This window comes from Canis aureus, chromosome 2 (genome assembly GCF_053574225.1).
Source record: "Canis aureus isolate CA01 chromosome 2, VMU_Caureus_v.1.0, whole genome shotgun sequence".
NCBI classification, from domain to species: Eukaryota; Metazoa; Chordata; class Mammalia; order Carnivora; family Canidae; genus Canis; species Canis aureus.
The window spans coordinates 52,645,016-52,670,421 of record NC_135612.1 but is presented as its reverse complement, the minus strand read 5'-3'; the positions used below and the strand labels follow the sequence as shown (position 1 = coordinate 52,670,421).

The 25,406-nt window shown below is 54.5% G+C and overlaps 2 protein-coding genes across 4 annotated transcripts; both read right to left on the bottom strand.

Moving 5' to 3' along the window:
• Positions 1-1,212: 1,212 nt before the first annotated feature.
• Positions 1,213-11,974, bottom strand: ISG20 (interferon stimulated exonuclease gene 20). Its single transcript, XM_077871861.1, has 3 exons — positions 11,506-11,974; positions 2,768-2,968; positions 1,213-1,447 (listed from the first exon to the last, which is right to left on the bottom strand). The coding sequence occupies exons 1-3, from the start codon at positions 11,731-11,733 to the stop codon at positions 1,361-1,363; spliced, it is 516 nt and encodes a 171-aa protein (XP_077727987.1). The 5' UTR covers positions 11,734-11,974; the 3' UTR covers positions 1,213-1,360.
• Positions 11,975-16,613: 4,639 nt separating this feature from the next.
• Positions 16,614-24,592, bottom strand: AEN (apoptosis enhancing nuclease). 3 transcript variants are annotated; one of them, XM_077871840.1, is made up of 4 exons: positions 24,505-24,592; positions 19,716-20,320; positions 18,101-18,301; positions 16,614-17,575 (listed from the first exon to the last, which is right to left on the bottom strand). In XM_077871840.1, the coding sequence occupies exons 2-4, from the start codon at positions 20,253-20,255 to the stop codon at positions 17,342-17,344; spliced, it is 975 nt and encodes a 324-aa protein (XP_077727966.1). In that variant the 5' UTR covers positions 20,256-20,320; positions 24,505-24,592; the 3' UTR covers positions 16,614-17,341. The 3 variants fall into 3 exon arrangements, with proteins under 3 accessions (XP_077727966.1, XP_077727971.1, XP_077727978.1); XM_077871845.1 differs by lacking the exon at positions 24,505-24,592 and adding an exon at positions 23,664-23,942; XM_077871852.1 differs by lacking the exon at positions 24,505-24,592 and adding an exon at positions 23,545-23,567.
• Positions 24,593-25,406: the final 814 nt, after the last annotated feature.

Sequence of the window (25,406 nt, the reverse complement as noted above, 5' to 3'; positions counted from 1 at the left end):
AGTGTCAGAATCACTGGGGAACTTGTGAGAAATGCGGATTCTGGGACTCTATCCCCCACCCCCTACCTGCTACATTGGAAATTCTGGGGGTAGGGTCCAGACTGTCCAGGTGATGTTGATGCTCCAGTGTGAGAACACTGTGCTTAGGGCCTGGAGTGGCTTAAAAGGCATCTCAGGTGATTCAAATGTCCTGGGCATCAGAATTACCTGCCCGCCCCCCCTACCTCCCCACACACAGGTTACAAGGCACCTGGGCAACTTATTACAATAACAGCTCTGCAGCTGCTTCTAACGAGCAGTCACTGCTCTGATGTGGACCCTTCTCCCCACATGCTGTGCATGCCCTTCCTTCAGAGGGCTGGGTTCCATGTCGGAATGCAGCTGCTCTCCCCGGGGTTCTCCTAGACCAGTGAGTGATGCAAACAATAACTGCCCGTTACTGACATTTCCTGGGTACCTAAGCTCTGACAGGCATGGTGCTGGGGGCTTTGTATGCAACATCTCACAAGAACCCTGTGGACTGTTAGAATTCCCCATTTTACAGATGGAGACACTGAGGCATAGAGAGGCTAAGTAACTCACTCTAGCTACTAAATGGCAGAACTAGGACTCTAGGGATCCCTGGGTGGCGCAGCGGTTTGGCGCCTGCCTTTGGCCCAGGGCACGATCCTGGAGACCCGGGATCGAATCCCACGTCGGGCTCCCGGTGCATGGAGCCTGCTTCTCCCTCTGCCTGTGTCTCTGCCCCTCTCTCTCTCTCTCTCTCTGTGACTATCATAAATAAATGAATAAAAAAAATTAAAAAAAAAAAAAGAACTAGGACTCTAACCTAATTCTGATTTCAAAATCCACTCGCTTTGCTTCCCCATTTTACAAGAGGAGGGATGACTTGCTGAATTCTCAGGCCACATTGTTTACACCTTGGCTTCAGAGCTCACCAGTGCCGTGGCACCCATTTCAAGATGGCACACAGGGACCTCTGAGCCAGGTGTCACTCCCCTGAGCATCAGTGCAACAGGAAAAAGGAGGCAGAGGCAAGGGTTTAGTTGCATGCCACCCAGATCCCTCCAGTGTCTTCTTGGATGCACAGAATTCATTATTGAGGAAATGGCCCCCATTCCAGCTCAGTCTTCATTGTCCTCTAAGCATCACACAGACTGGGGCCCATCACCCTTATCCAGCTCAGAGAAAGGCAAGAGGAGCAACCAGTGATGGAGTAGAAAAAATAGCTATTTTACCACAAAATATGCATTTCCCAAAAGCAAGGGAGTTGTTGTCTTGAAGAGGCCAAGACCATGGGGAAGTTCCTGTGGAAGGGGCCGAAGGGAGCTCCTGTCCTGGAGCACCAGGTGGGCAGCCCTCAGCGGGCTCGAATTCGCCGGGAGAGTCGGTAAAGCTCCATCGCTGCCTTGGCGTCTTCCACCGAGCTGTGCCCAAAGCGGCTGTTCTGTAGACACATGTACAGAGGGGGGTATTGGGGTGGGCTGAATGCAGAGACCCCGTGTGATCGGGGCCTTCCCCTACTCACACCCCGGTTTCCAAGGCCCTGAGGTGGGTAAGTCTCCCCAGGCTTTGGACACCGTGGACTCAGCAGGTGGCGGGAGCAGGCCTGGCTTCTACCTGTTGGCCCCTGAGCTAGGACACAAGGCCCAGGCATGGCCAGGTATCCACCTTCCAGCTTCCAGAGAACCAGGCTATGCCCTCAAGGTGCTTATCATCCGGCGCAGGGAAGGGGGTGCTGCAGACTTGCTGTCAGACACATAGGGAGCTCCAGGGCACCAGGCAAATATAAAAAAAAATATGTCAAAATGATGTTTCTAAAGTGCCACTTGCTCAGCACTTCAGTGAACCCACATGCTAACCATTGTGTCCTTGGTCCTGTGTCCACCAGGCTGATGGAGGGGCCCCAGTTCAGGCCCATTCCCTGAGACCCACACAATTCCGGGTCACCTAGACAAGCAGTGCCTCACACCTCAGGCTGGGGCTCCTGCTCTGCTCTCCTCAAGGTCTCAGGAAGGTCTCCTTGGAAGGTCTCCCCTTCTAAGGCTCACCTTTTGGACATGTGCAAACCTGCCATATATCCTTCATGTCTTTGGGCTAATGGGCTGCCCTCCCTGCAACCTAGAGTTGCTCAAGCACAGGGCCTAGTCCTGGAGATCCAGCATCTCATCCAACCGGGCCCAGAGTAGGTGTTGATAAATATCTGTTGACAGGGGAGGCCTTCACGTGGAGCTGCTCCTGCTAGGGTGTGGCCCACCTCCCTCGGCCCTGCCACCTCAGTGATCTCCCAAGCACCAGTGCCCATGCGCCTTTGCCTGGGGCTTGCCAGAGACTTCGAGTGCTGAGGAATGGGCAGCAGCAGCAGCAGCCATGCCTGACGGGATGTGTGTCAGTACCTCTGCTCCCTGCATGCATCGGAGCTCTGTGGGATTGCCCAGAGGCCCGCAGTGGAATTAAACCTCAGTTATCCCCAGAGTCACTGGCTTGAGTTTAAAAACAAATGAAAACTTTCTTGGGTGGTTTCCCTTCACTGCCTCTTATCCTCGCTCTACCGTGTGTCCCAGGGTCTCCTCTTGAATAAACCACCGTACTCTGGTCCTGGCCTGGGGCCTGGTGCCCAGGGAGCCTGAAGCCAGGACCCCTCCTTGCTGGCAAGCATACAGCCTCTCATGACTGTGGGGGAGACAGAGCATCTTTGGGGCCGCATGTTGGTTCTGGACCACTGGAAGACATTGGCACCCTGGTGGGAAGTCAGGGGGATGCTCACCTGGATGCGCCGCCCAAGGAGGCGCTCACTGAGCACCCGGAGAGAGACGCGCCTGCAGTTCTGTAGGTTGGCTTCCCGCCACAGCAGCCTGTCGGTGGATGTGTCATAGATGGCGTAGTTGCTCATGTTCTCTTTCAGGGCCTGGAAGTCATGCTTCAGGTCGTGACCCACCACCAGCTTGCCTTCCAGGAGCTGCAGGATCTGGCCAGGGAGACACGCAGCACACACATCACGCAGGGTCCTCCGGACGGGTCTGGGGCTACTGACAGGAAACAGCCCCTCCTCGACGTGCTGTGTGACTTTCAGCAATCTGACCTCCCTCTCTGGGCTTCAAACCTATCATCTATAAAATGAGAAGACTGGACCAGGCCTCTCCTCTCACTCAATGGTTTGGGTCCATGCTAAAGGCATGTCCTGATGACTCCTTCAGTGGCTTCCCCATGCGATAGCTATGGCCCCTACTAAGCATGTCCCCTGTGCCAGGCACTCACCTAAGTACGTCACATACTTTATATCCTCTAATCTTTTCAACAAGCCCACTGTGGCAGGCAGAATAATGACCTCCGAAAGATGCCCATGCCCTAATCCCAGACTCTGTGAACCCATTGCTTGGCAGAGGAAAGTTACAGTTGCATACAAGCTTCAGGCTGAAGAGGACCTCCCAACAGGGCCATCACCGCCATCACCTGCGTGCACCCAACATATGGCAACGGCTCTTCTGTATGGAGGTCAGTGGTTTGCCCTGAGGACCTGACATGCAGCTGCTGGTCTTGAAGAGGGAGGAAGGGGGCTCTACAGGTTGGTAAGGCCAGGAAGCGCACTCTCCCACAGAGCTATCAGAAGGGAACACAGCCCTGCCTACACCTTGATTCCAGCCCCGAGACCCGTGCCAGACTTTGAACTGTGGAACCGCGCAACTCAACACACCTGTGGGGCTTTGGACCACTCAGTTTATGGTGTTGTTACAGCAGCCATAGGAAGCCAAGGCAGCGATGAGAGAGGCCTGTATTTAATTGAAATTTTGCAGCTGGGAAAAACCGAAGCACCGAGAAAGTGAAATAATTTGCGGATTTTAAAGCAAGTTCTCAGATTCCTTGGCAGCTCCTCTCTCCAAAGATGAAGCTCAAGCCCCCTCGCCTCCAATGACTATAGGTCAGCCTATGTGGCCAGCACCCCAGCAGCTCCCAGGTCCCCCGAAGCCACCCTGCTGGAAAGACACACGGAGGTAGAGAGCTGGAGGTAGAGAGCTGGTAGAGAGCTGGGCCTTCTGGTAGAGAGAAGCCACTGGCCAGGTGGGCTGACGAACCTCCCGGTGATCCCAGCTCCGGGCCTGCGGGACGCTTCAGCCGACCAGCTGGCCCCATCTGCCGAGCCCTGTCCAGATTGCAGATGCATGAGCAAAGTAAATATTGACATTGTTTAAAGCACTATGTTTAGAGGTGATTTGCTAAGCACCATTAGATAACCGGGGCCGTGACATAGCTAGTGAGTGAGTTAGTGGCAGAGCCAGCCTTCAAAGCCAGCAGGCTGCTTGTCACCGCCACACTTAGAGCAGGCCTGCTCCAGGCCTCTGCCAGCCAAGCCGCTGAGCTTTGAGGAGCAACCCCTAAAGTCCCCTCTCAAGTGCCCAGGCCTGCCATCTTGCCTCCCTCCTGACTCCGTCTCCAAGGTGGTCCTGTGGACAACCTCCTATCTCAGGCCACATGGGCCACTCCTTTTTCTTTACCTTGGCTGCCATTGGAGAGAATGGGAGAGGGAACTAGGGGGGAGCTGTATCAGGCCCCAGCTGGAGGGGCAGCTTGGGGCTCAAGCCTCCCCTTGGATGGGTCTCCAGTAGCTTCTATGCCTGAGCAAGGAGACTACTTACATGGTAAATATCCTCCCATGCCCTGCTTTTACTTCTAGTGGCCTCCTGGGACATCACATGGGGCATTATATGCTCTCCCTTGGCGATCACAGGATCACTGTGGCCACTCTACAGAAGAAGAAGCCAAGGCTCAGAGACACAAGGTGACTTGCCACATCATGATCACATTGGTGGTAGCAGGGTCTGTCCATCTACAGGCAACAGGCAATGTCACCAGCCTGCCCGTCACTCCCTACAGTGTTCCATGGTTTCATCGGGGCCACTGCTGAACAGAGCCCACAGTCAGCCTAGGGACTGGGGAGGCTCGCTTGAGGACTGAAGCTGTGCTTGTCGGACGGACACCAGGGCTGCTCCCACTTGGGCCAAGGCATCACCTGGAGAAGCCCCAGAAATTGGGGATTCTGAACTTCGAATTTCTACAGCTGGCGCTGATGCTGCAGATCTAGGGGTCACGTGAGTGGTGAGGGTACACGCCCTGGGCAGCAGCTCCAGTCCTCTGTGTGGAGCAAAGTGCACCTGCTGGCACCTGGGGGAAGGGCAGCATGCACCAGGTCCAGGGCCATGCTGGGCGGCCATGGGTCATGTGCCTTTTTTTGCTGATATCTTTTAAGTTCCTGAACAATCTGGCCTGTTTTCCCTGACCGACAGGGAGCTGGCTCAGGCCCAGTTCCCACAAAGCCCTGAGGGACTGTCTGCCATCCCAGAAGCGGCAGCCACGACAGCCACAGGTCCCAGGCACAAGAGGATTGAGTCACTGTGAGGCACATTCCTGGGAACTTCATCACTTCCTGAGCCCGCAGGTCCCAGGAGGCAAGCGGGGAGGTCACTACGGGAATCCCCATGGGACCCATGATGACACAAACGAAATACGAGGGGTCGACAAGCAGAAGGAACAGGAAGCAGGGAAAAGAGAAGACTATTTGGCAGAGAGAGAGAGATGCTGGCAACTTTTCAGACCAAAGATGCTGGGCTCTGGGCAGGGAGAGACAGCCAGCATTTGCTGTGCGCTCTCCGAGAGGTTAAAGACCATGTCTAGGCTCCTGTTTTCCCACCTATAAGGTCAAGGCCTGGAGAGCTGAGGCTCCAGGGGTCCCTCAGCAGCCAGGGCTCTGCTGACTTTCTGAGGCAGGGCTAGGGAGGGAAGTGGGGGGGCCTGCTGGAGCCCGGGGACAGGGAGAAGGCACCAGCTGGCGGGACCTGCCCTGAGTCAGCGTGGGGAAGCAGGTGTGTACAGCACAGGAAGGGGGGTGGAGGGAGTGTCTCAAATTCCTGGAGAGAGTTGAGTGAGGAAGAGAAGGGACGTTCACCCGTCTGCTCTACCCGCCAGTGATGGGCCAGGGACTTTCCTCCCCCAGGAACCTCTTGACACAGAGTATTCTGATTCCCATGCCACAGAAGAGGGGCTTGGGGGTCAGAGGGGTTGAGAGGCTTGTCCAGGTGACACGGCTGGTGACTTGAGAGCTGCAGTGAGGTGTCCGGATCTGCCCGCCCCTGCCACTGTCTTTGTAGTTGTCATGGTTACCCCACCACCACCACCACCAAGAACCTGGTTCTAGTTCAGCGTTACTACTGTCGGAGCTGAGGACAGTGCTGGGCACGGGTCAGCTCTCAGTGAAGCCTTCCTGAAGCAGGATGTGGCACCTGTGAGGCCGGGATGATCACACCATCTTACCAACAGGGAAAGGAGGGTGCAGAGTGGCATGTGCCCAAGTCACATGGCAGGCAGGAGCAGGGCCTGTAGTGTCCTTCTGCTGCATACCCACGCTCCTTCCAGGTATTCCCCAGCTGAGCCTGATCAGGAAAATCACCTGGGGCCCTTGTTAAAAATCCAGAGGGCCGGGCCCCACTGTCACCCTTAAGAGTGGCCCAGTCCCCTCTTCCCTCCTGTCCCGTGCCCTGCTCTGCAGGTGCCCCCACCCAGCGTGTGACCGCATCCCACAAGGCTGCGTATGCTTGGGGTATCCTGGATGGTGAAGTCATCCTCTTTCATCTGGGCCCAGAAACACCCGCCCAGTGGCAGGGCCCCAACAGGGCACTTGGCCCAGGCAAGGCGGCTGTATTGGAAACAGCTGCAGGAGGCTACTGCGGCCTCCCTTCTGTCTGCATTTCCCTCCTAAACCAAGAAGCTTCATGGGGTTCAGCTAGTTTGTTTGCCAACTAAAAATGTAATTATCGGTCCCTGGTCCTGGTCATGGGTAAATGCTACTTGGCATACTGGGTTAACATTAAAAGAGCATTAACTTACAAAAATAAACTACAAGCTATTAAAAATTACTGTTAGGAAAGAAAAAAACAAAACCCAAAAAACCAGCATTCGCCACCAGGTGAGAGCCCCATATCTGAACACTGAATTGTGTTACAGCTTGCTGTGTGTCCTTAAATAAGTTGCTGCCCTCTCTGGACTTCAGTCTCCTCATGGGTTCTCTCCCACACTGACACCCTGATTTGTGGGGCTCTATAGACCAGTTTCTCAACTTCAGCACTGTCGATACTTCTTCAGTGTGTGTGTGGCCAGGGCAGGGGCAGTCCCGAGCATTATAGGATGGTTTAGCACCATCACAGTACTCTCCCCACTGGATGTCAGTAGCAGGCCCCTTGCCCCACTTATGACAACCATAAATGTCTCCAGATATTGCTAAATGTCCCTTGGGGAGCAAAACCACTCCACATTGGGAACTGCGGCTCTAGATGATGGTCAGACCTAGAGGTTTCAGAAGATAACAGGCGGTAACTTTCCATATATAAGTAATGTAACCACTTTACAAAAAATAAAAGTAAAGAAGAAATAAGGGAGTGGTGGGATCCCGTGCACAATCTCAGTGCCCTATGGCAAGGTTGTTGTGGGGACCAAAGGCAGAGGTGCATGGAAAGTCCTCAGAACAGTGCCAGGATGTGGTGCTGGATATAGACACCTGAGCTGCTTCACCCTGCATGTCACAGATGCTCCTACTGAAGGGCCCAGAGCAGTTTAGCAACAAGCCAGAGGACAGAGACCCACGTCCATGCAAGTCTAAAGACTGTGTGCTTGCACTTCCCCCCCTTTCCTGAGCTATGTGTGTATCACTGTGTCTTGACAGCAAAGGCCAGCATGAGGCCAGAGGCAGTTTTGTTCCACGCAGCTACCAGAGCTCCTGTATTTTGTGAAAATCAGTTCAACTGCAACCCCACAAACATTCTCAGGGTACCTTCTGTGCACAAAGTATACCATCCCGTCTGGGGGCAGAATAAAATACATCAGAGGAACGTGGAACCAGGCAGGCCATGTGTGGACAGGCAAGCATTAAAGTCCAAGAGCCACTGCAAGGAAAACAAGAGGCCCCCACTGCGGGCCCCCATGCAGGGAGGCGGGGATGGGGGACAGGGCAGGGAAGCATCAGGAAGGACTCCTCTGGCCTGGGCCTGCAAGGATGCTGTCAGATGTAGGGGCAGGGTTGGGGGCCGGGGGAGAGTAGGGGTGTGGCAGAAGCACAGGCTGGATGATGGCTGAGCTGTGAGGGAAGGCAGCAAAGGCAGGCCGGTAGGGTTTGGAGGTCCGTGAGCATTGTGCTGGTGACCTTGGCCAACAGGGAGCCACGAGAGATACTTGAACAGTGGAATGGGGAGGCTGTGATCCCAGCCAGGCCGGGGAAAGCCTGTCTGCCACTGGGGTAGGAGAGATTGACGGCCAGCATACCTGCTGTTAGGCAGAAAAGGAGAGCCAGAACCTAAGACCACAGTTCTCAAGGGAGGTCAGAAAGGGGACTCAGACGTATAATCTGGGTGTGCGCCCTCCTTCCTCCACGGGCACAGTTGGTGACCGTCAGCCATGGGCCGGGCACTGTGCTTAGTGCGACAGGCCACATCACTGAATCCAGTGTACATGAGGCCAGGGAGGAGGCATTAGCACTCCCTGTCACTGACAAACAGGTTCAGAAAGGTTTGATAACTTGCCAAAGGTCACACAAACCAGTGAGTGACGGAGCAGGAAATGTAAACCCCCAGATGTGGTTCAATGGTCTGGCCAGTCTGTAGATTCTTGGTTCGCCCTTTGAATGGCTGCTCAGTGCCTACTCGGGGCAGGGCTCCGAGTGACACACCTGAAGTATCAGGCCTAGCACGACCTCCGCCTGAGATACAAAGCATTCTGCACCAAATCTGGATGGGCGCCTAGGCATCCCAGTGCCCAGGCCAGGGCTCCAAGGCATGCTCTGGGCTCTCCTGCCCTTCCTGCCACTCTGCCAGGGACGGGGGGCGGGGAGGGACTGCGGAGACAAGGAGGAAGGACGGGCACATGTAGTCCAGCTGACTGCTCAGTGGGGATCTGAGTGTGAGGAGCTCCTGCCATGTCCCTGGGCCTCCCGTTGACACCTGAACACCCAACCCCTTTGACCACCTCCATCCTAGCATTCTCTGCCCCTGCTGATGGCTCCCCAGGGGCTCTGACTCACTCCCTATTGATATTTCTTTCCTCACTACCATCTATCCTCCACAGCCCCCCCCCCCCCCCCGCCCAATTCTAGTCTTCTCAAAACTTGGGTTCGATCCTGCTATCCTCTTGCTCAAGGATCTCCCATGGCTCTCTGTGGCCCACTGGGTTGCAGACATGGACTCCTCCCACCCCTTCGAAAACCACCAGTCTCATGGAGTCTTTCTAGACCCTAACTGATTACTGTACCCCCGGCTCTGGGCTCCTGGCCTCCTCATAGTCCCTATAGAACAGCATTGTCCAGTAGACATATATTGTGAGCCACATATGTAATTTTAAATCATCTGATCACCATATTGAAAAAGGTAAAAATAGGTGAAATTAGTTTGAATGTTTTATTTAACCTAATATTGTCAAATACTATAATTGTAACATGTAATTGATATAAAAGATTATTGAGACCTCTTATGAATTTTTTGATACAAATCTCTGAAATTGGGACGTCTGGGTGGCTCAGTGGTTGAGCGTCTGCCTTCGGCTCAGGTCCTGGGATCGAGTCCCACATCGTGCTCCCTGCAGGGAGCCTGCTTCTCCCTCTGCCTATCTCTCTGCCTCTCTCTGTGTCTCTCATGAATAAATAAAACAAACAAGCAAAGCAAAACAAATCTCTGAAATCCCATGCACATTTTATACTTACAGCACATCACGGTTCAGACCAGCCACTTTTGGGGGCTCATAGCCACATGCAGCTTGGCAGCCCCCTACTGGACACACAGCCCTTGAGGCATGAGCCTGACTTCTGAGTCCTGACCCCTCTAGTTATCTGGACCTTTGGGAGTCACTTAGTGTTAATGGGTTGAATTGTGTCCTCCCGCCCTCCCTGCCCTCTGCCACCTCCATTCATATGTTGAAATCCTCACTCCCAGTCCCTGAAAATGTGACTTATTTGGAAATAGGGTCATTGCAGATGTAATCAGCAGAGGCCATCAGGGTGGACCCTGATACAATATGATTGGTGTCCTTATAAATGGGCAAGAGGGGGCCACAGAATGTGCACACCAGGAGAACACCACACGGACTGAAGGCAGAGATTGGGGTGATGCTTCTACAAGCCAAGAAACAGAAGACTGCCAGCCAGCCCCCAGAAGCTGGGAGAGAGACGCAGCATGGATTCTCCCGCAGGGCCTCAGAAGGAAGCAACCCTGCTTACACCTTGAGCTCTGACTTCCACCCTCCAGGATGATGGGACAATACATTTCTGTTGTTTGAGGCCCCAGGCCATGGTACTTTGCTGCGGTGGCCCTAGCAAACCAATACACTTGGTTCAAGGGGGTCTCAGTTTCCACATCTCTAATATGGGGATAACAGACGATCGTATCAGCTGACGTTTCTGGAGTCCTTACACAGGCACTCTCTCTAGGCACGTTCTCAATCCTCACAACAATCCTATGAAGTCGCTGCTATTATTATACCCAGTAATCTTTTACAGGTGCAGGAAGCTGGGTACACGGAGAGGCTGCCCAAGGAACTTGCCCAGGGTAACTGAGCTGCTATGTCAGCGGCCAGGGTTCAAGACTGGCCCTCTAACTCTGAGATTACAGCTCCTGAAAACCATCCTGGAGGGCTGTCCCATGAGGCGTGAAGGAGGTCCGGCCATTGCTCAGGAAACGGGAGCTATTGTTATGTTTGATGTTTATCCCGAGCGTGGAGCCTGGCACACGTGTGGGGCGTGCAGTCGGGACCAGCCCCAGTCGGCGTTCCTCTGGGACTTCCCCCAAGCCTAGAAACCAATGCGCTGACTCGCCCTTCTAAACCTTCCCAGAAGTGACTCAAGCTAGTGCAAGACGGGTTGAGTTTACTTTCCATCTAGTGACTCAGAGAAATAGAAACAGAAACTGGGACCTGAAAAAGTTATCACAAGGTGAGGCAAGATGGTGGGAGATCTTGGGGCCGCATACCGACCTCAAACTGACGGAAGGTCCATGGTGGGTGTGAGTGCAAGCTCTTCCCCTCAGCCCAGGGACTCCAGCCTGTTTTTCAAGACCGGGAGCCCCCGCCAAGGGCCCAGCCAGTGAGACCACATTTCCTCATTTCCTTGCTGGGGCCAACCCAGGGTAGAGAAGGAATCCCCCCATGGGAACATCAAGCAGAACCCAGTTTCCCCATGAGCAGCCCAGGAAGGTGGACCGGACGCCCTGAACGCTGCTCCCAGATGTGAGTCTAAGGCTGTCTGAGGGCAGGAGGCCTTCTCGGATCTGAAGGAGACCCTGATAGGGTTCTCGAAGCCCGAGTGCTCCTTCACGCAGAGGTGGAGGGGATCTGTCGTGGCTGGGGTCATGGGTCACAGATCTGGCGCCTAGGGAAGGTGCCCGGGAAGTGTGCATGTGCGTGCATGTGTGTGCAGACACGCAGGGGTCCGCAGCCTCCCCGCCGCCCAGCCTGGCTGGCAGACAGCCCTCCACTCACCTCCAGCCTGGCCACGGCGAACGGCGTGGCCTGCTCCATGTGCCGAGGCGTGATCCCGCTGACCTGGGTCCTGTAGTCAGTGATCTCCCCCTCGGGCCGGATGAACTTGTCGTAGAGCACGGTGCCGTGGAGGTCCACGAGGCTGCAGCGGGCCAAGCCGCTCTTCCGACTGGGCCCCACGCCCACCATCTCACAGTCAATGGCCACCACGTCGGTGCCACTTGCCATGTCTCATCAGGACCCTGAGACACACTGGAGAGGGCAGGCGGGGGCGGGAGCATCACTCAGGGCCCACTCGGGCCACCACCCGGCAGCCTCTACCCAGTGCTCTGCCTGTCAGGAGCACTGCCTGGAGGCAGGCACAGCTGGCTTCCTGCCGCCCGCCGGCTTCCTGAGCCCCGCGGCCCCAGGGCCTGGGGAGCCCGCGGGGCCCCTCTCACATCCTCCCCTGGCCACCACCGCGGCTCCCACTCACCTGCCTGCTGGCTGCCGGCGCCCTCTGCTCGCGACTGCCCCTCTGGCGACGCCTCTTAGCGGGCCCAGGCCCAGGTCAGTTTCTGGTTTGTTATCAGGCGAAGTCAGAGGCGGGAGGCTGGGCACGTGGGCTGCGCTGCTCCAGCTCCTTGCGCTGCCGGCAGGTGGGGAGCCCGGTGACCCGAGTCACCACCGACCCGGGAGGCAGGCTCCGCGTCCACCCATCTGACCGTTGCCCCTGCCCCTACCTGGGTGCTTGGAGCCCTCCCCATCTCAGATGACGCGGCTGATGAGAATGGGGTGGGTTGCCACACCTTTCCTTCCCTTTCTCACCCTCCATCTGCTGGGAGAATAAACATCCCCGGCACCGGAGGCCACAGAATGTCCCACAACTTCCCACCTGACACTCAGTGAGGTCTCTTATGGGGGCAAGGGAGAGCTGGCTCTTGGGACAATGAGCCTGGGGCTAGCCCCAACCCCCACCCAGGAAGGCTGAGAGGGAGCCCCTAGAGTCTCCAGAGCTTTGGGGGTGCTTCAGAAACAACCATCTGCCTGCCCTCAACGGGCTCTGCTTCCAGCTGGGCTAACACTCTTGGAGGACAAGGAAAGAAAGCCTGGAAGTAGCCCCACCAGCCTGGCCATACTTCCTGGGGACTACACCCAGCTCCCAGGCTCGAACTCTGACCTCTTACAGCAGTGCCTGACACGTAGACAGCATTCAATACTTATTGACTAGATGAATGAGTTATGGCTGGGACAAAACCAGAACCAGCTTTCAGTGAGGAAAAGGCAGAAATTGAAATCTTTCCTCACCATCAGCTATCCTCCACAGCACCCCTTCCCTATTCTAGTCTCCTCAAAATTGGGTTTGATCCTGCCATGCTCTTACTCAAGAATCCTCTATGGCTCTCTGTGGCCCACTGAGTTGAGAGGAAGTCGTCATCATATGCTGCAGCAAGACTCTTGCCTCCTACTCCAGATTCCCAAGGAGTAAGCTTTGAGCAGTGGGATCTGATTGCTCCCAGATGCCATCAAGATTTGTGGCTTGGAAAGGAATTTCCCCAGGCCCCTGGTATTTTCACCCAGTGATGTCTGACTGTAACAGACCTCAAAAATAAAACGAAGTATTGAAATATGTCTGAATAATAAGGTATTGCTCAAGTTCGCCATTGAATTGGCTCGAATTTGAAGTATGAAATTATTTTTGGTTCCCATCCTGATTGAGCAACTTTTGGTTGAATTCAGACTGGGGACTTTTTTGTTTCTCAAATGCACAAAGGATCATCACCCTGATTTAGGGAGAGAATGAAGCAAAACATGTCACTTTACATCAATGTGCATTGAAAAAGTAACCCCCTAAAGATCCAGTGGTGGGGTTTCTGCTTCTACAACCCCATAGGACCCGGTGCACCTCACCCCTTCACCCTGCTGGTTCCTCAGGTCTCCTCCTCTTTGTCCCAGCGTCCAGAGCCCACTCCGTGGTCACTGACCCTGCATTTCCCCTTTGCTCAGTCCCTACCTGTCCATCAGCTCCCAGGTCTTCCTGCCTCCATGCTGTCCTTCAAATCCCAACAGATTTATTTTCTCCAAATCTAATCTCTTGCACTGTGATTTCCAGTTGTCCAAAAAAAAAAAAAAAAAAAAAAAAAAAAGCAAACTTCAACGCCCATGCAGTTTCCAAGAACCTGGAAGTTTCCATGCCTGGGTCATGTTGAATTTTTTTTCCCAGGTACTGTGAGCTCTGAGGTTAGATACAGACACTTGTGAAAGCCTAGGAGAGGAATCCCTGACCCCAGCCAGGGGGAGGAGGTCCCAGAGGGGATGCTTCTCCAGTTTACCTGGTGTCATCCATTGGCCAGACCAAGCCTGCAAATCTCAGGTCAGGTGACAGCAGGAAAGTCAGTCACTCAGGGCAAACCTCTCAGCCCTTACAAGACACACCCTCTTTCAGTTGGCCCACCTGTGACTATACAAGGTACAGAGGCTGCCACCTTGTGGCACCAAGCACAGGCCAAGTGGGTGATTCATAACTGAGTCAGGCACCGATCCCTACCAGCACCTTGACCTTTGAATTCCTATTCAACCATGTCTCAGCTGTGCATGTGCTCAAAAATGCACAGACGTGAATTTCTCAATTCTGTGAGAGGTAGAAGTGTTTCAGTCAAATGTCAGCAATTTCATGTGGTTCATGTAAAATCACAATGGAATTGCTTTTTAAAAAGAAAAAAAGTGAAAAATGAACTATATATCAATAAACGTGCAAAAAGATGTTCAAAATCTCTAATCATTAGAGAAATGCAAATTAAAACCAAAATGACGTAGGTATCTACACCCACTAGGATACTGACCCTCCCCTGAAAAAAAAAAAAGCACACAAAAAAACCCCAAAATAACAAGTGTGGGTGACAATGTGGAGAAATGGGTAAGCTCATGGCTGTTGGTGGGACTGCAAATTGGTGCAGCCACTGTGGAACACAGTATGGAAGTTCCTCAAAAACTTCAAACAGAACCACCGTATGATCCAACAATCTTACTTCTGGGTATACACCCAAGGTAACCAAAAGCGGAGTTCCAAAGGTACCGCACACCTACCTTCAGTGTTATTCTCAAACAAGCGGGGGAAGTAACCCAAGTGTTGAGGACTGACCAGACCAACAAAATATGGTCTATACATCCAAATGATTATTCAGTTTTAAAAGGGAAGGAAATTCTAACATATTAAACATGAATGAACTTTGAGGACCATATGTTAAGCAAAATAAGCTCATCACAAAGACAAATACTATTTGATTCTACTTACATGGGGTAGTCAAATTCATAGAAGCAGAAAGTAGAATGGTGGTGGCCAGGGGCTGGAGGGAGGAGGGTGTGGGGAGTGTGTTTAATGAGCAGTTTTAGTTTTGCAAGATGAAAAAGCTCTGTCATACAGATTGGCTGTACAATGGAAATATACTTACCATCACTGAGCTGTACCCTTAGAAAGGGTTAAGATGGGAAACCTGTATGTTACGTGTGTTTTATCACAATTAGAACTAAACATCTTCTTGAAAAGTAACAGCTTCAGGAGAAACAAACTTTGTGCTCTGCAATAGGGCAGTTATAAAATTTTTAAAAATAAACTACATAAATTCTGTAGCTCTAGAATGTTGTCACATCCCAAAGCATTATCTTGAAAGCCCCCACCTCAAAGGCCAAAGCACCCAGCAAGACTCAGTGCCCCAGCACCCCTCAATCCCTCCACCAAGCCACCCTCCCACTCCAGCCTGAGAATTCAGAAAAGACCACTTCACTCGCTTTTCTAATTGAGTCTTATTTTTTTATTTTTAAAAATTACTTATTTATTTATTCATGAGAGACAGAGAGAGAGAGAGGCAGAGAAGAGGGAGAAGCAGGCTCCATTCCCAGAGCCTGATATGGGACTCAATCCTGGAACTCCAGGATCTCACCCTGGGTGGGGGGAAGGCAGGCACTCAACCACTGAGCCATCTAGGCATCCCATCTGAGTTTTATTCCAGAACAAATGGTTTTATAACAAAGCTGATTTTAAACCCAGTACATTTCCCTACCGGTAATAACTCCATCTTTTTCAACTCACAGCCCAAAGAATCGAAACTACTACAGCCTGGCTGGCAGTTTGGCACCAGCTACAGACAGATGTTTAAGGACTCCAGAACAAAGCCCTGGAACCAGGCCAGCAGAGGTCAATGCCTCAGCCAGGTCCCTGCTCTGCAGCCTGGGAGGGAGCTGACAGACAAGCTGGAAGTAGTGTGGTTTCAGTAGTGTCTGAGTTCCTGGCCCTGTTGCTTGGGTCAGGCTGACATAAAAACCATTGTTATTTCCCGCATGCAGAGGGATGCTGAGCAGACACAGGTCACACCTCCATGCTGGGTCCTTAGACTGCCCCTGTTGGAACAGCCAAGCAAGGACAGCCCTGTTGCAGACAGAGCCACTCCATCCCAGAAGGCTGGCTCAGGTGTTATTCAGAAGAGGCCGCGACCAGCCTTAAAGAAAACAGAGCAGGTCACAATGACCTCAGCTTGCTGCGTGCCAGGAACTGGTACCTGATCCCCATGACAACCCAGGGAGGTGGGCTGTAGCATCATCCTCATTTTACAGAGGAGGAAACAGGCTCAAGAGTAAGGTCACATACTTGCTCAAGGTCGCAAAGCTATTAAGTGGCAAGCAAGGATGGGGCTCACAAGTCCGTGTGGACCTGAGGTCTTGGCTAACCTCAATACCCCAAATGGGCCCTTGTGAATCAATGAAAGAGGGGTGGCATAGGAGATCCCAACAGATCCCAATAACCGTGATGACTATGGATCAAAGAGCCTGAGGGGACACCAGCCCGGGAGTGGACACACTCCCTGGCCCTAGCCCCATGGACATGCACTCTGCCCCCTGCACACTGGCAGCCTTACTTTTTTTTTTTTTAAGATTTTTAAAATTAAATTATTCATGACAGGCACAGAGAGAGAGAGAGAGAGAGGCAGAGACACAGGCAGAGGGAGAAGCAGGCTCCATGCCGGGAGCCCGAGCAGGACTTGACCCCAGGTCTCCAGGATCACACCCCGGTCTGAAGGCGGCACTAAATCGCTGGGCCACCCGGGCTGCCCTGGCTTTACTCTTAATAAATAAAGGTCCCTTGGTGGTAGCTCTGCACAGAGGTCCCAGAATTCAAACTGCTGTCTTGTTTCTCAGGCTTGTACTTAAGAGAGCCCAGCACTGTGGGCATGAGGAATGCCCGAGTTAGGTCAAAATTAATATGCCACAGTCTCCACCCAACATCAACACAGAGCTGCTTTCCCCACTCTCAGAAGAGTGCCTGGTGATGCCTGGTGCCAGCTCCCCTTGGGCCTGCGGGCTCTGCTATCCCATCACAGCCTAGCACTGAGTTCCTACTACGGCTACGGCCAGAGCTGCAAATCTGAGAAAGGCAGGAATGTCCCTTAGAGGGGCTTTCACTCTATAGATTCAGGACATGTTCACTGTGAACCTAACAATGCCCGCGGAGGAAGATGCAGAGGGCAGTAAGAGAAAAGGGCCTTACCCCAGGTCACTGAGCTGAGCTAACACCCCACGAGGAGACCTCACCCTCTGAGACAGCACAGCGGGGGGGGGGGGCAGTGACAGCTAGGATGGTCTGCTGGCACACTCCCTCCTCTGGCTCGGTCCCCATAGCTCACCCACCTGACATTTTCACAGTGCCTATAAAGTGCCATTAGCAAACCATGGGGGGGAAGTGCCCACAAGAGCCCTGGGCAGAGGGAGCCAAAAGGATAGATGGTCCCAACTCCCCGGACCCTGGCAACAGGCTAGCTGCACCCTGCCCTGCCCAGGATGAATTGCCCAGGGCTCTCCTGCCTCACTCCCTTCTGTCCTGTGCCTCCGTTTCTCCGCGGGTGCCCTGGGCCAGGTCCTCTGGCCAGTACTGGTCCTCCATGTACTGCTCCATGTCCGTGCTGCTGTCAGGCTCTCGGTCCTCCGGGCGGGGCGGCAGGCTGCTGGCCTGCTGCTGCTCCCACTGCACCTCCACCAGCCGATAGAGCTCCATGGCTGTCGTGGCATCTTCCACTGATGAGTGCCCGTGCTGGCCAGCCTGCGGACAAGAGCCCTCATCACTGCCCGCCATTCTGGATCTGGTGCAGGCCCAGAACTCTCGGAACAGCTGTGTATGGCTCGGGACAGGGGCAGGGCATGGGTGCTGCTCAGGAGAGCACAGCAATCTCAGACATCCCGTACCCCACCTATCCTCTCTGACCCTGCGTCCCCAACTCAAACATAACCCGTGGTATAACTGACTTCAGAGGCTTGAAGAGCGGACGGAATAATGAGAAGGACAGTGGGAGCGAGAGTTACTGGCTGCCCCTGGGAAAGGCTCCGCCTTGTGGATTCTCCATGAAGGGCAGGGACAGAGCCAGGGACCGGGTGGAGGACAGGTCTGCAAGAGCCCAGCCTGCAAGAACGTGGTTGGCTTTCACAATAGGGATGGTGGAGAAAACACCCAGGGCTGCCTCTACGTGTGGGACATCATACTTAGCGCCCTGGTCCCGGGGACTGGGGAAGGTGGAATGACTGGAAGCCCGAAGGCACACCCCATGGCCCCTTCTCCCGTCCCACGCACCTGGATCTTCTTGTGGAGCAGCTGCAGGGCCAGGTCCTTAAGAGACACCCGGGTGCGGGTGTGGAGGCCAGGCTGGTGGAGGAGGTTGGGCACGTAAGTGGTATCCCGGGTCTGGCTCCGAGGGTGCACGTACTTGAGGGCCTGGAAGTCATTGTGGAGCGCATGCCCCACCACCACCTTGCCCTTCAGGAGCTTGAGGATCTATGAGTGAAGGAGGGAGGAAGACCCTGCTGTCAAGCTGGCACGAGACATGTGCTGCCACCCTGGCCACTGGCACACAGATCCCTCCAAAGGGGGGGGGCAGTGTGAAGAGGGCACCCACGAGCTCCATGGTCAGCCACGCAGCCTCATGTCTGAGTCCTGGGCCTTCGACTCACTATGACCCGGGGCACACTTAGGCTCTCGAACAAGTAAGAGTGCTGTCTCCCCGGGGTGGGACTGAGCATTTTAAGAAGTAGCTCCTGGAAGAAGTCGTCTAGTTGATCAATACAAGCAACTCTGTTCTACTGGCACAGGCTCTCTGCTCAGACTGGAAGACTTCCCTGCACTCCCCCACCCCACTCAACCTTGTGCCAAGTCCTCTCGGGGCGCCTCGGCTTCCATGCCAGGAGGCCTCCCACATGACTGGCCCAGCCACATCAGGACCCGGGCTGTTCTCTCCCATGGTGGTGGAGTGGATTCATCACGTTTTCTAAGGACACCTCTAGGTCTGGCACAGTCTATCCACCTGCCCCCATGTTAGCTCAGTGTAAACAGCAGGGACGGTGTTTGACTTGACTAGTGATGCTCGATGAAAGCTCAGTACATAGGAGGCGACGGATAAAGACCCACTGGATGACGTCCACAGAACTGTGCCTGGCACTAGAGATAAGCCCATTAACAGCAGCTTTTGTTAGCATTAGCCAACATGGCCTGTCTCCTCAGGATCCTGCCCCTGGACAAGGGGCCATACAGGACTCCGCTTCCCACCTCTGAAACCTTTGGTCTCTGGCTCAGCGCTCACCACGTGCATAGTGCATGCCTCTCTTCCCTGCCTTCCATCCTTCTCAGGCCCCAGGGAGGTCATGTGCACGTTTGCAAAGCATGATGATTTTTCAAAGCCATCCCCAAGCCCATGAGAATCTCCATGGAAGGATCTGGGGACAAAGATTCAAGATTTAACAGTGCTTTAGGTGCTTCCTATGGTCAAATACGTTTGGGAACTCCTAGCACATTAGTGCGATCCCAATCACTAATTGATCTTTTTCAAAGCTCCGGATAACTAAAAAAATATGGAAACGCTGATGCCTGAAGATGACAGGACTGTGGGCCTTGCAAATTCTAAATAGATACATCATACTTTTACAACCGAAAAGAAAATGTAACTTGTGAGCCTTTCACATCTTCCAAGTGGCGGTCTTTCCACAAACATTATCCCAAAGACTACCCAGCAACCCTCCCATGGAGGTGGGTCCAGATTTTATGCACCCTTGTTTATGGAGAAGGAAGCCACACGTTACACAGAGGTTAAGTAACTTTCCCAAACTTGTTTCCAGCAGCTGAGTGGTGACTCAAACCCAGGGCTGCCCTTCCCTGGCCATCCCCCATCCACACATGTCCTCACCTATGTCCTCACCTCTTTCTGGGCCACCTGGAAGGGGATGGCCTTGCGCATGTGCTGCCGAGTGACACCACTCCAGCGAGTGCGGTAGTCCACGATGGGCATCTCAGGCCGAATGTACTTGTCATAGAGGACATCGCCATGGTAACTCACTACAGAGCAGCGGGCCAGCTCACTCACCCGCCCTCGGGGTCCCGTGCCCACCATCTCACAGTCGATGGCCACACATTTGCTGGGCCGGGGCCCTGCGGATTCCCGGGGGGTAGGCTTTCTGCTCCACGAGGCACCTCCAGGTTCATTCCTCAGACGCTGCATCCCACTGCTGGTGGCTTCAGTGCCCGGCAGTGCCTCTGATGGCATGGGCAGCGGGGAGGGTCCCAGCTTGGGGGGCATGCTCAGCAGCCCCTGCTCCTGCAGAAGGGCTTTCCGGGCCATGAATCGCTGGTGCTGTCGACTCTTCCGCTTGTGTTTTCTCCGAAGCACATCCTTGGCATTCAGGCTAGCCAGGGAAGGGCACGGGCACTGGGCAGACTCTGGGCCTTCCCGGGGTACCATCCCAATCAGCTCACACCTCGGGGCAGGCGTGACCTGGTGGGGTGATCTGCCAGCGGGGCGGCGCTCTGCAGAGACAACACAGGGCAGAGAGGCTGGGTGAGAAGTGTGCAGGGCCAGCCCTGCCCCCGCCTGCAGGGCTCCACTGCCCACTGCCCACGAGCCCTGTACTTTGTCTCAGGCTCCCAGACTGAGCCCAGGACCTTTCAAATAATCACTGCACTGAGTCAAGCTCCCCTGTGAATCACTATCCCAAGTACTTTACATAGAATCACTAAATACTCCCAACAACCTGAACAAGTATGATCGTTCTCATCTCACAGGTGAGAAAGACAAGAGTTGATGCGAACCCAGCATCCAGGGTCTCAACCTTCAAGCCAGAGCACACCTTCAGGAGCATCAACAAGCTTTAGAGAGGTATAGATATGGGAAAAGAAAAGTTACAGAAACACCGTGTGTATGCATACACACATACACACGCAAATCTCATTTTTAATTTTTTTAAATTTAAGTTATCTCTACACCCAATGTGAGGCTCAAACTCATGACCCCAAGACCAAGAGTCGCATACTCTTCCAACTGAGCTGGCCACACAATCTAATCCCAGTTTTAAAAAAACCAAAAACCAAAAACCAAAAGAATCCTTTGTGAAAGCACAGGCCCTCATCCTCAGCAGAAACTAGAGAAAAAAAATTCACAAGAGGCTCACCATAGTTGTATTTTCGGTATCTGTCAACCAAAATAAGGTAATTCATTAAATGACTTTCTACCTCACTAATCACAACAGCATCTAAAACAGTTTTTGATAGCTAGGCATTTTGCTAAGTCACCAGAGACTAAAGGCAGGGGTATGCTCGTAAGCTGGCTCAACACACAAAAAGGGAAACAGAAAAGGCAGGGTCCGCAGGTCCCTCCATTACTGGACACTGGGGATTTCTGAAGTTCATGTGGGTTTGCAAATCCCATGCAACAAGGCCAGCAGGTGCCCAAGAGCGAGGGACCATGCTTGGACAGCTTCACTCACTTGCTAAGTCACCTGGTACATTTTTAACAGGCCAGAAAACCAGGACTTTCAAGAAGGCAGAGCAGGGTTTAACTCAGCTGTTTAGAAGTTACCTGAGCTGAGCTTCAGGTTCCTTGCTTGAGAAATGGCCCTACTACAACCTGTCCTAATGAAGATGGGAGGACACAATACACGTGTGCTCACTCTGCATCCATTGTATACAGTAGGGGCTCAGTAACTACCTGCTCCCTTCTCCCCAGAGCAGTTAAAGCTCTCCTCCTGACTGGTCACCAGCTCTTCCCAGGCCAAAGCTGCCTCGGCCAGGACTCACTGCCCTCCCAACCCACAGGCTTTCCCCTTACCTGTCTTCCCACTTACATACCTCCTAACCTTTCTACATCCTCCAGGGAGCCCTGCTGGAACAACCCTCTATCCCTAAGGGTTGTTCCACCCTAAGGCTCCCTTGGGTCCCAGCTGTGCCAGTTGCTGAGCAGAGAGTAACATAGGCAGATCCTGGCCTCGAAAATAATTAGTCTCACTGCAGAGACAGAAACAGAGCACAAGGCGTGCGCAGGGCTGGGTTAGAATTGCTAGGGAAGCAGAGCTGGCCCGATGATGATTCTGGAAGGCTGGCTGGAAGAAATTAAATCTCTGTGAAGAAGAAACAGTAACCCTCCAGGTGACAAGGAGTTGAACTGGTGGCCATGTTAGGGGCAAAGGCCTGAAAGAGGAAGGAAGCCAGGGTCGGAAGAGGAGCCCCCCTCCCCAAGCAGCCTGATGCCACGAGGGCATAAAACACAAGGTAGGTCAGGTCCCAGCTGGAGGAACTGTCCCTCTCACCTTTTCACCACTTAACCTTCTGTCCCCACCCTGGGAAGGCTACCACACACCTTGGTGGCCCTACCCTCAGGCCCCTAAGCTGCTACCCCCAGAATGGCCGCTACTGATCAACTGAGGGAATCCCAAGTCCCAAGGTAAGTCACTGACTTCCTGAGCCCAGGCATTTACAATCTAGCTGGGGAACAGAGAAATTCACCCCTGCAGACCTGACAGCACAACCAGAGAAGCATTTACTACACTTTAAGGCAACAGTTACAGAGCGTCTACCCCAAAGTGCTCCAAAGGCCGGGTCAGAGCCCTGTGTCTTTGCCTCTTCCCCAACAGCCAGCCCAGGACCCGGCATACAGCAAGTCCTCTTCAGAAGTGTGTGAAGGGAGCTGAGGCCGGGCCTGCCAGACTGTGGGAGCAGCAGGGCTGGAGGTGAACCAGACAGAATTCAGGGAACTCCTCATCTGGCAAGGAGGCAGCCAGCCTCTTCCCAGGGTGTGCTCAGGATGGGGGGTAGTGAATGAACTAAGGACTCATCTGTCCGAGTACTGGACAGACAAATGCCAGGTTAGTGACACCTGCCAGTGGAGGGACATGTTGAAAGGTTTCAGGAAGGTCTGCTAGGAGCACAGAACGGGAAAGGCATTCAGAGGAAATACACACTGAAAGTCCAGAAGGCAAAGGTCCTCCACTGTGAGAGGGCAAAGAGGGCTGGTGGACCAACTGACCAGGAGGTAGGGGGTGAGGAGCCCGATGGAGGGAACAGTGAGAGACCGCTGTTTCTGGACGGTGGTGAAAGTTTGGGCGGAATCCAGGGATTGATGGAGAAAGAAATCCCTACTGCCTTATAGGCAGAGCTCTGGAGAAGAATCCGAACAGGGACAGAGATTAAGAATCGTGGGAGGAGAGCCACTTGGTGATGCCTGGGCCAGGGCGAGGCTCCGTGACCCATCCTGACTCATCCTCCCTCTGGCTTGCTCATCCACTCCCCAAGAAGCCTTCTCCCTTTTAAAAGCGCACCTAACTATAATCAACGTCCTCACCTTGACGAGTCACAGATTAGAACCGACAAGCATAGAAGCTCAGTTTGCCTCAGCTCGGCAATGGGGAGAACTGGGCCCTTTCCCTTCCCTTCTCCCAGGTCAGGGGCTGAGCCTGGGAGCGCAGGGTGGGTGGCCTCCCTGACCCTGCCTTCAAGATTCCCAGGAATCCAGAAATCAAGTTCCCTGAGAAATAGTGGCCTTGTGTTTCAAGAGATGAAAGCAAGTCCTCTTCTACATGCCCTGACCTTGCTGACATGTCAGAACCAACAATTAATTATCTAGGACACGGCTTGCCCATCCTGGGCCAGCATAGGGGTGGGGGTGAGGGGTGTTCAGCAACACTGGAGAGAAGTTTGGCTCAAATCACACAGCTGTTTCAGTAAGGACACACTCAAATCTCCTCCCAGCCCAGAACCACCTCTTTGGGGATCAGCAGCCAGCAGGTCTTGCTTGCGGTGACAGGTGATGGGGTTTGTGGCCCAAGGCAAGGACTCCAGCAGGAGCCCCCCCCGAGCCAAGGCCCCAAAAGCTACCGACCTGCGGGCAGATGGGGAAGGCAGTAGGCGGCTGTAGGCTGCCTTCCGGGTGCCCTGGCCCTAAAACCTAGATGTCCTGGGACCAAGTCACCGCCCCCCTGACCACAAAATGGGAGGTGGATGAAAATCGAGCGTGGATCTAGGTTTGGGGCTTCCCCCAAAGCAGTTAGAACGTCCGTGTCAAACGTCGAGTGCCAGGCCTGCCCCCCTACACCCCGCCATCCCAACTGCCATTTAGGGCCACGGGGCCTGAGAAGCCGACCTTCGTATTTTGATGAGCGCGCGACCCCACCCCCGAGCCCTGGCCGAGTAATTGCCCGGATTTGGAAAACCCGGGCTCGCGGAGGTTATCCCCGCCCCCCGCCACACACACGCCCGGGGCCGCTCGAAGTTCTCGGCAGGGCGAGGAGAGCCCGGGAGCCCCGCCGACCCCCCGGCCCCCGAAGAGCGCCCCGGGGAGGCCCGGCCTCGGCCACGGAGGGCTCGGGTGGTCCCTCGCCGGCCGCAGGGCCGAGCCCGCCAGGCCGAGCCCCGTGCCCGGCGCCCCTGCGCCCGGCGCCGCCCCGCAGGCCCCAGGCCCCCGAGCACGGGAGGCGCCCGGGGCAGGACCTGCACGTCGCAGGGCCCCGAGAGCCGCTCGGCCGGGCCCCGGCGTCCCCGAGCGCAGGCCGGGAGCGGGCACCGCGCGCGGGACCCTAGGGCCGGGGGCGCGCCGCGCCAGCAGACCCCCCGCCCCGGCCGCCCCGGCCGCCCCCGAGCCCGAGCCGTAGCGCGAGCCGTAGCCCGAGCCGTGGCCCGAGCCCGAGCCCGGGCCCGCCGTCCCCAGCCGCGCCCCGGAGCACCTGAAGCGCCGCGCGCGTCCTCCGGGCCGCACGTGGTGTCCTGCAGCCCGCAGCTCCCACATGCCCGGGCAAGCCCCGCTCCGCTGCCCGCCCATTGGCCCGCCGCGCGGCAGCGCCCGCCCAGCGCCGCTGCTGATTGGCCGGGAGCCTGGCTCGCGGCGGATAGGCGCAGGCCCGCAGGGGGCGGGGACTCCTGAAGGGGCGTGGCTTGTGCGGGGAGCTGGCGGGACCCGCGGAAAATTTTAAAGCAACCGGAGCGGAGCGTGGCCTCCTGTTTCCCGGGTCCCAACCCCTTTTGCACGGCGCTCCCTGGGCCAGGATGCGGCCTCCTACGAGCTGCGTGCCACCAAAGGCAGAATGACTTGCAGGAGACACACCCACATTTGCGGAACGGGAATGGAGAGCCCTTCCCTCCTCTGTGTCGTGGGGATTCCGTGAAATAATACACATGAAGGGCACTAAAGAGATTGTGGGGGCACCTGGGTGGCTCAGTGTTTGAGCATCTGCCCAGAGTCCTGGGATCCATCCCCCTGTCGGGCTCCCTGCACAGAGCCTGCTTCTCCCTCTGCCTGTGTCTCTGCCTCTCTCTGTGTCTCTCGTGAATAAATAAATAAAACCTTTAAAAATAATAATAAACAGTTCACATTTATTTTGTGAGCACTGCTGTGTGCCAGGCAATATGCATATATAATCTGTACAAGAACCCCATGAAATATGTACTATTATTTCTATTTGACAGTTAAGGAAATTGACATTAGAAGAAATTAAGAGGAAACCGCTAAGATCCAAACAAAAGACCCTTACCAAAGCAGTCTGATTCCTCCTAGCTCTGTCTTGCAGTCTTGCAAAAAGAGGGCATTGCAAAGGTTCCCGGAAGGCCGGTGGTACCCGTGTCCAGGAAT